Source organism: Plecotus auritus, assembly GCF_963455305.1.
Source record: "Plecotus auritus genome assembly, chromosome: 5".
Classification (NCBI taxonomy): domain Eukaryota; kingdom Metazoa; phylum Chordata; class Mammalia; order Chiroptera; family Vespertilionidae; genus Plecotus; species Plecotus auritus.
The window spans coordinates 159,503,801-159,513,252 of NC_137776.1; the positions used below are offsets into that span (position 1 = coordinate 159,503,801).

Consider the following 9,452-nt stretch of genomic DNA (forward strand, 5'->3'; position numbering starts at 1 on the left):
GCAGGTAGAGCACCCAGGGGCTCTGATGATGCACCAACAGTGAACAGTACCTCCCAGGGATGTCAGGAGTCCTAGGAACGCTCATCTGTGATCTTTGCGGGCCTTTAGTTGGGAAATTGGGCTGCGAGTGAAAGAACAGTCCAGCAGATAATGGAATTTTGGTATTTGCTGCTGTTAGGGCATTTCTAAGCCATTTTGAGGCACAGTTACTATCTTCAAGGCTAAGTGAGAATTAATCTTTTATAATCCCGCTCAGTTGAAATGAAAAATAAAAGCTCTCTTGGCTGATATTTCTTTGCGACTTGGTGCTTTTCGATAGACATTTGCAGCTTCTCTGTCTGCTCTTGGATATGCTAAGATCACGGCCTCACCTTTGGCAGTTTTCTAGACAGAGAAATGACAGAGCCTCATTTTCTACCGGGTATTTAATGTTGTAACTACCTGGTGAGGCAAGAAAGATTCCAGACCTAAGCAGAATTGGTTGCTTGCTTCATTCCTTATTCCAAATGAAACCACATTTGAAGCTCTGTAAGCAGCAGGGTGAGACAACACATGTTGCCATGTCAGCGCCACTGAGCAGCTCACAGAAATGGAAGTGGCAAAACTCAGTAACCACTTTGCTCATACCAGCACCCAACAAAGGCAACTGTCCATGGTTTTTAAATGTCTTTCTACTCGCAGCCTATTGTCTTCTTGTCTAACCATATCTATTACAATTTAGAGTTGTGTTCCAAAGGAATTCACTTTTTTGTTTTATCAAAAACATTGTCCTTTGGTTAGGAGGAAGCTATGTATCACCCTCTGGCACAATAAGCCTTTTCATTGACTAAGAGGGGGGTTGCTTATATTGGACTTGACAAGGAGGCCAACTTTCCGAGGGCCACTGCTCCCAGGATAACCGCAGTGTTTGGTTTTAAACGACCTGACAGGTTACAGCCCTGAGCAGCATGGCCGACATGCTGCAGAATGCACATCTGGTGACAGAAGGGACATTCATCTACCTGAGGGACAGCACCGAGTTTTTCATTCGTGTCAGAGATGGTTGGAAAAAGTTACAGGTAATTCTTCAACTTTCTTAAATAAATTGCCTTCAAATACCCCTGAAAAGTAACCATCTACTCCTGTGAATGTTATTTTTCTGTTTTAAAAATAGGTGAACAGTTTCCAGTTGGTTCATTTTCAATGTACTGTTTTTTCTTAAAGCTGGGAGAACTGATCCCCATTCCTGCCGACAGCCCTCCACCCCCTGCGCTTTCCAGCAACAACGTGAGTAGTTTTCCTGCCTTGCGTCTTGCTCAGCATTTACTGAGTCCCCGCTGGTACCCGGCACCCAGCTCTCCAAACTCTGGACAGCCAACGCTGCATGGTTCGGTATCTGGTGGAAGCCCAGGAATGACCAGATGCCCACAGAATGTTCTCACTACAGAGAGGAGGGAGATCTGGACCCAGAGGCTGGAGATCTGTTTCCATGTCGTAGCTGAATCCTCCTGGGCTAGGGGCTTTCCCTCTCTTGGCCTCAGTTTATTCATCTGTGATATTATGATTGGCATAAGCGATCTTAAAGAACCCTTTAATATTTGACACTTGTTGGCAACTTACATTGTCCATTTCTTGACCCTACAGCCACCTTCGAGGCAGGTACTATCATCCCATTTTGCAGATGAGGAAACAGGCTCTGAAGAGGTGACTTGCTCTATTAAGGGAATGGGTCAGCTGTAAAACATGGGCCTTCTGCTTCCCTGACTCAGTGCTCTTTCTAAAAGACTGAGGATACTCCCTTCCTTTCTGAGAATTATTTTTTTTTTCATTCCCAGTTAAGACTGGCCCAAAGACCATGACAAACTAAAGTATCTTCTCCAGAAACGTTGCATTTGTACCTCAATGTACTCTGAAGAACAGATTGAATGAAATGAAAATAGTCAGAACTGTTTGTTTTCTTTCTTTTTTTTACATAATAGCCTCATCCGCTTCGACCTCCACTGATGCCTGTTTCAAGTGTCAATTATGGGAGGCCTGCAGTAAGTACAATTCATGCACTTACTCTGCAAATGCTGAATGTGTATCTGCTATGTGCTAGGTCCCATGCTGGGCCCACAGTTCCTACTGTCAAGGTGCAAATAGACTAGCAAGAGAGGCAAACAAAAAAATAGGTAATTACAGTACATTGTGCTAAGTCGTTTGGGTGAGGCAATCAAAGGATGCTGGGGGGATGCGAGGAATGTCAGAGAAGTCTGCCTTCTTTAGAGGAGGTGACCTCTAAACTAAGACCTAAAAGGCAGGTGAGAGCAGGAGAGAGCCAGGTGGGTGGAAGAGAGTGGGAATTCCAGGCAAAGGGCATATGGAACAGACGGAGGCAAGGGGGAGTACCGTACATTTCCGTAATTCTGAGTATTTCAGTCTGGCTGAAGGAGTAGAGTTCAAGATATGTTCAGTCTGCAAAGGGCATGGGCTAATCATCAAGGGCCTGTAAGCCAAGCTAAGGACTTAAACTTTCTCCAGTGGACAATGAAGAGTCTTAAGCAAGAAAAGGGTATTATAAGATTGGCATTTCAGAAATTACTTTGGGTGTAGTGTAGAAATGGATTAGAGGGGACAAGACCAGGGGTCCTAAGACCAGTTAGGCAGCTACTATACTATCTGGACTATGATCATAGCAGTGAATCTAGAAAAGTGGGCAGATTGGAAAGACAAGGAGTCAGGAGGGGCAAATGTGCTAATTGACTGGATAAGGGGAGGTGTGGATTAGGGAGTTCAAGAATGATGTCCAGCCCTAACCGGTTTGGCTCAGTGATAGAGCGTCAGCCTGCGGACTGAAAGGTCCCAGGTTCGATTCCGGTCAAGGGCATGTACCTTGGTTGTGGGCACATCCCCAATAGGAGGTGTGCAGGAGGCAGCTGATCGATGTTTCTCTCTCATCAATGTTTCTAACTCTCTATCCCTCTCCCTTCCTCTCTGTAAAAATCAATAAAATATATATATTTAAAAAAAAAGAATGATGTCCAGGTTTCCGATTGGGTAACTGAGATTCCTTTTCAGGGTCGTTTGCAGAAAGTAAAACTCTTGTCCCTGCTATTAGTCTGCTCCACTATCTTTACAGACCAGCTTTTGCAAAGGTCTTTGTTCCTAACTGCCTTCCACCCCCACCCCAACACACAGACATAGATTTTATCTTCAAAGCTTACACTCAACTTTGGGTAGCCATGCACTGATCCTGGCTCTAGTTCAATATGATCTTACAGCTGCAGAGCCCAATACTTTCTGACTGAATTCAGAGTCTTGAGAGAGATGGTTTATATGGGTCATCTTGGGTCAATCGCCCACTCCCAGACAAATCAAAACTAGCCAAGATTGCATGGCCTAAGACCACTTTTTAAAACAAGAGTTGTGGGGGCATTTTAGCAAAGAACAAGGCATGGGTTTGGCAGACACCAGAAGCATGTTCCCTATCATGCTGTCTTCATCATGCAGGAGTTCACATGAGCCTAGTGAGCCTGAGGCATGGGTAGGATACCTGAGTGGAGACTTCCAGGAGGGAATAGGATATGAAGATATGAAACACCACAGTGGGTCTGGTCTGGAGATTTAGACTTAGAGTCTTTAGCCAAGCCATGGCAATGATGACAGAGTGGTAGGATTCTCGAAAGAGAATCTCTATAGTGAGAAGAGATTGGACCCTGAGGAGCCCCAGGTAGAGATTGAATAAGATGCCCTCAGGTGTGCCTTCCATTCTAAGAAGTGTGCGATCTCATTAGGAACATGAGATGGTTATGAGATGGTTATGGGATTTGGGGTTTGCCTTTCACTCTTTAACTGTACCGTCTTCTCTCTCTCTCTCTCTTTTTGCAGCTGCACTTGATTGCTCTGAACATGCCATTTTCTGGGGACATTCGAGCTGATTTTCAGTGCTTCCAGCAGGCCAGGGATGCAGGACTGTTGTCCACCTACCGAGCATTCTTATCCTCCCATCTGCAAGATCTCTCCACAGTTGTGAGGAAAGCAGAGAGATATAGCCTTCCAATAGTAAATCTCAAGGTAAAAATAAATACTGTCCCTATTGCCTCCTGGGTGCACCGGTCTCCACAGGGACTGGAGGCAGTTGCCACCTTCTGACATCATCCGAAGTGTGCTGGTTCCAGGCCCAGCCTGTCCCTGATTGGCTGTGTGACTCTGGGTGGGTCACTTGCTTTCTCAGGACCTTAGTTTTCTAATATTTACAGTAGCCTTCCTGCCTGGATGGTTTGACTCATGGAGCAGGCAGGAGGGAGGAATAATGACCTCTTTCACTTACATAGTTTTCTAATGTTTACAAAGTACTTTACACTCATTATTTTAATACGTACTTTCAGTAAAAAGTTATTCTTTTGTCAGATTAAGGAAACTGAGGCTCAGGAGAAAGACGTTTGCTCAAAGTCACTACAATCTAGAATTAGTTTCCTTGACCCCCACATCTGGGGCTCTTGGTTCCACCTGAGATGCCTTCTGTATGGCACCGGCTGAGTGGTATCAGAGAATAGCTGGTAATCACTGGTCACAGAGCAGAGACACCTTGTCCTGCAACCTGGTTCGGAGTCTTCGGCACATCTAAGCTGCCAAAGCCTGGAAGATATTTCTCTGCCCCAATTTGGATGCAAGGCAGGGCCTCATAGGATCCTTCAGTGGTATAATTAACCATGGAAGTAGTCGACTCTTTCAAAGCTGCAGAGGTACAGCTCTGTTATTGCTTACACACATCCTGGGTCCTGACCTCCCACTAGATCTTAAAGGTACTTTGAGACCCTCTGGTCCTTGGGACTCTAGTACTTCAATTTGGGACCAAATTTTTTGTATGCTTGCAATAAAAATACCTGAAGGGAACAGGGCTCCTTCAGAAAAGGGAGTAAGAGATTTATCTCCATAATGTGGATTGGCACAAATTTGAAGCTCAGCATATAGATATAAAATATTTTTTAAAACAATAATAAAATAAAGACCTAAAACACACTTTTGATGGGATGGGACTTTGTATACATATCACAAGAAAAAATAGTTCAAGAAATAAGATAGTAAAACTGAAAGGGTTCAGGAATGGATGATAAAATCAAACAACAGATATTTCCCGAGTCCCTACTCTGTCTCTGTGATTGAGGTTGACTTCAGTGTGAGGTGACATCTGGCCTTTAAAAATGAGCAAATAGTCTGGGCTGGTGTGGCTCAGTTGGTTGGGTGTCATCCCCTGCACTGAAAGGTTGCCAGTTCGATTTCTAGTCAGGGAACATGGCCAGGTAGTGGGCTCGATACCTGGTAGGGGGTGTGCAGGAGGCAGCCTATTGATGTCTCTCTCTCTCCCTCTCCCCGCTTCTCTAAAAAACCAATAAAAAATCTTTAAATTACAAAAAATAATAAAAGAATGAGTAAATATCTAGTCCATTTGCAGGCTACTGTATAATGATGCTAATGTGACATTTTTGTCTCCATAGGGCCAAGTACTTTTCAATAATTGGGACTCAATTTTTTCTGGCCATGGAGGTCAGTTCAGTACACATGTTCCAATATACTCCTTTGATGGCCGAGATGTGATGACAGATCCTTCTTGGTAAGTAGGGGTGAAAGCCTCAAAGTATATGGTATGATAGACAGTTTTAGGAGACATTCAAATCATGGGATGCTTTTGTCAGCTGCCCCTCTGGGGTGTTGCCAGCATAAAGCCTCAGGGAGGTAGCTGAGGGCCATGGAGAGAGTCCTGGCTTTGGAGCCAGGTCCAAGACCTCAATATGGGACCTTCAACAAGGCCCTTCTGCTCTCTGAGCCTCAGCTGCCTCACCTGTCAAATAGGCAAGGTAATCATATCTATCCCATAGAGTTGTTGGGAAAATGGAATAAGTATGAGAACATCTAGAATATAGTAGGCACTTAATAAGTGGTAAGCAATGCTACTCTTGGTGATCCTTCCACCCTATGCTGTGAGCTGCACTCAAATCCTTTGAAAACTATGTATGCTATTAAGACTGGAACAATTCAGCAAATCTTTCCTCAGCATCTACTCTATGCCACTCCTGATGCCAGGCCTGGAAGGCACAGTATCTACATGGCCCCTACCCTTACAGGGCTCACAGCCTACAGGGGAAGACAGACACAGATTAGCTGTGATTCCAGCCAGAACATTGCAGTTGTAAAATGGAGAAGTAGATAAGATGAAGGAGCACAGACAAAGTACTCACCGTTACTTGGGCGTGAGAATCAAGAAGGCTTCTGTACGAGTAAGCATTTAATGGACTTTGAAAGATGAGAAAGAAACCCTGGTCCGAGAATGAAAGAGAGGCTGGTTTAGACAAAGGGACCTCATGAGGGAAGGTTCAGATTCACATAGCACAGGGTATGATTTGAGAACATGTATGAGCTGGGTGTGGTTGGAACGTGGTGTGTTCAGCTACTAGTAATGAGAAAGAGCATTGAGGATGGAGAGATGACGTGGGGTCAAACCATGGAGGGCTCAGGGGGTTTGACTTAATTCGCTAGGCTTATGCCAATTTGTTCACTGAAATATGCCATGAAGAAGAAAAAAAATAACACGACAAAATTACTTTTCAGGCCCCAGAAGGTTGTTTGGCATGGCTCCAACCCCCGTGGAGTGCGTCTTGAGGATAAGTACTGTGAAGCATGGCGAACCGCCAACACGGCAGTCACGGGATTGGCCTCCCCGCTGAGCACGGGGAAGATTCTGGACCAGAAAGCATATAGCTGCGCGAGTAGGCTAATTGTTCTCTGTATCGAAAACAGTTTCATGACCGACGCTAGGAAGTAATGACCTTCCCATGCCTTAAGAGTTCCCCAATTTTTCTTATGTGAAGAGTTGACACTGAAATCTAAAATGTTTAAATGTTGTAAATATTGGTGGTTTTTTTTATTACACATTCATCACAACAGCAACCAAAGAAAACATACCTCAATACACTCAAAACTGAAGACATCAACAACTCAGATCAAAGATAAACATCTGATCCGCATATTGGTGCTAGACTCTGCAGGAAACCTCAGGCAGTGCGAACACATCCCAACACGGCCGAGAGCACATTGTAGACAAAACGCCTTGGCACGCTCCCGACTGCATCCTTCAGAAAGTAATTTCCTCTTTTCAACCATTGTTGTTGAGTGTAAGATGTCCTTCATGTTTTCTTACAAAGTCGGTGTTTAGAAATATTACCCCTCTTTAAGTTATGTGCAGACCCAGTGCTTTATCCTTTAATATACACCCATCATTTGCAACTGCTGTTCATACAGAGATACCGAAATGCTCAAATGATCCTATCTGTAGTTTCTGGTATTATCAGATTTTAATGTTTTTATTTTCTAAAATATTGTCCTCATGCTTTAGGAGTTTTATAATTTTGCTACCATCATATTTTAGTATGGCATCTGTTTATATCACTCTGACTTGCTGGAAAAGTTTAAACTCCCAGTTATATGAAACTAGAAAAGAAATAACACGTAATTCCTACCTTCCCTTGGTGGCCCTTTCCCCTACCCCCACCCTGATTTTATGATTTCCATTTGGCAACTCTTGAATTATAACTGCGATTGAACAAATGGGTTCATGAGGATGAATTTTCTGAGATACCTATATTTCATGCTGTATACTTTGATTTTTTTTTCCATGTAAGTGAACATAAAAACATCTTTTCCAGGCGCTTTCTTTTGTTTGATTTTTTCCCCTCTAGTTCCTTTATTCTCCACCACTGATGTGGAAATGGCCCCCGGGTGGGTTTACTAACCCTGTCACTGCCACTTGTGTAGTCCTCGGGGATGATCAGAAAACAGGAAGATTTTCCCGTCATGCTCATCTGCTCCTGCTTGTTCTCTCCCGCTTGGAGGGGGCTGTGAGGGTGGGCAGAAGAACCCCAGTGTGGGAAACAGGATGAACTGTGACTGTCTCAACACACGACTTTGGACAAGTCTGCTTTTTTCTCTCAAGAAGGTTGGGATCAAATAAGCATAATATCAGCTCCCAGTTATTATACATCAGACTTAGAAGCGCTATTTACCTTTTCTCATAACTCTGTAAGGTGGGCGTTTCTATCTCCACCTTACAAATGAAAAAGAAACTGTTGAGGGTCAGGAGGTCACACAGCTGCTGAGTGATGGGGCTGGTTTCAGACTCAGAGTCTGTCTCATTCCAGTGCCAAGATCTTTTCAAGGAACCACCATGCAAAGCTGCCCATCCGCTCCTTCCCAGCTCCCAGTCTGTGACTCCCTGCCTCTGGGCTTGACCCTGCAGAAGTAACAGCATCACCAGGCAAAGGGCATGCTGGGATATTTCCTCCCATTCAGCTGGGCTGGCTCAGAAACTCAGCCAAGTGAATCTACAGGAATAGTCCTTGAGGTAGGAAGGAAATTGACCCCAAAAATATCCAGAACCTCCACTTAGGGGCTTTCTAAATAGAGGAGTGATACAAATCTCTCTAATGAGTCACGGAATGAAGACATACAGGTTGGAAAGCCCAAGAGGTGGACTGTTGAGGACCAGGCAGTGACGGGGGCTGGGGTGCCTGGATGGACAGGAGCTGTGGAGGAAGGAGAGTATGAGGCTCCAAGGCCATGAAGTGAAGCCATCCATTTTGGTCAGAGCCCACATAGCCCTGGGTCACAGAGGGGCAAGGTGGGATGGGGGTCTGTGAGAGCCAGGAGTAGGAGAGACCCCCTTTTTTAACCTCAGGAAGTGGTGTTGATGTTCATGTCCTGACTTCTCAGTCCTCTTTGTGCACCAGAGAGGGTATAACCAATGGCCCTCCTAGAAGGGACCTGTATCAACCCCAGCCCCGCTCAGACTCCGAGAATGACCGCTAAAATCCTGGGCCTGGCATTCAAGACCTTCACTGAACACTGCTTTCCTGTCACTTCCCAAACCACATAGGCCCCTCTGCCAGGCTGTTCACACCCAGCCCCGTCTTGGGAGAGCCCTAACCACCCTAGGTCTAGCCTGGCTCTCTTATTAATAGCCAGTGCGGACTCTGCTTCATCTGTGACCTCACCCTTTCCCCTGAACCTGCCTGCTTTTAGTCACGCTTCCCCTTCTGATCACCTGGTGTGTGTAACACCCGCATCTTGTCATACAACTGAAACACAATGGCTAAAAGGTCTCTAAGCCCTCACCTCCTGAATGGACCTCAAGGTCAAGAAATAGAGGAGTGCTCTGGGAAATAATAAGGGAGGAAAGATATGCCAAAAGGAATTCATCTTTACAGTGTGAATGGTCTTGGGGTCCTTGCTGAATCCTTATTGTGGGCACTCAAGGTCTGAAGCCTGAAGCATCTAAGGTCTCCTGTCGAAAGCAGAATCAGAAGGACAAAAGCAATGTCCCCTATCAACTCCTATCAAAGCCAGGCCCCAGGAGGAGGCCAACTTTGAAGGGCACAAAGGACTGAGGAGAGATGGGAGGTGGAGGAGACAGAGCCTGAAGGAGAAGGTCCAGGGCAATC

General features: G+C 45.1%; 1 protein-coding gene across 1 annotated transcript in view; it reads left to right on the forward strand.

Moving 5' to 3' along the window:
- Nucleotides 1-7,665, forward strand: part of COL15A1 (collagen type XV alpha 1 chain) — a gene marked incomplete at its 5' end in the record, with an annotated part of 100,049 nt that extends 92,384 nt beyond the window's left edge. Inside the window, 7 exons of the mRNA XM_080668315.1 lie at nt 930-1,058; nt 1,204-1,266; nt 1,624-1,683; nt 1,959-2,018; nt 3,847-4,032; nt 5,457-5,572; nt 6,568-7,665. Of these exons, the coding sequence (XP_080524441.1) occupies nt 930-1,058; nt 1,204-1,266; nt 1,624-1,683; nt 1,959-2,018; nt 3,847-4,032; nt 5,457-5,572; nt 6,568-6,781 (828 nt within the window). The 3' untranslated portion in view covers nt 6,782-7,665. The remainder of the gene's footprint in view (nt 1-929; nt 1,059-1,203; nt 1,267-1,623; nt 1,684-1,958; nt 2,019-3,846; nt 4,033-5,456; nt 5,573-6,567) is intronic.
- Nucleotides 7,666-9,452: the final 1,787 nt, after the last annotated feature.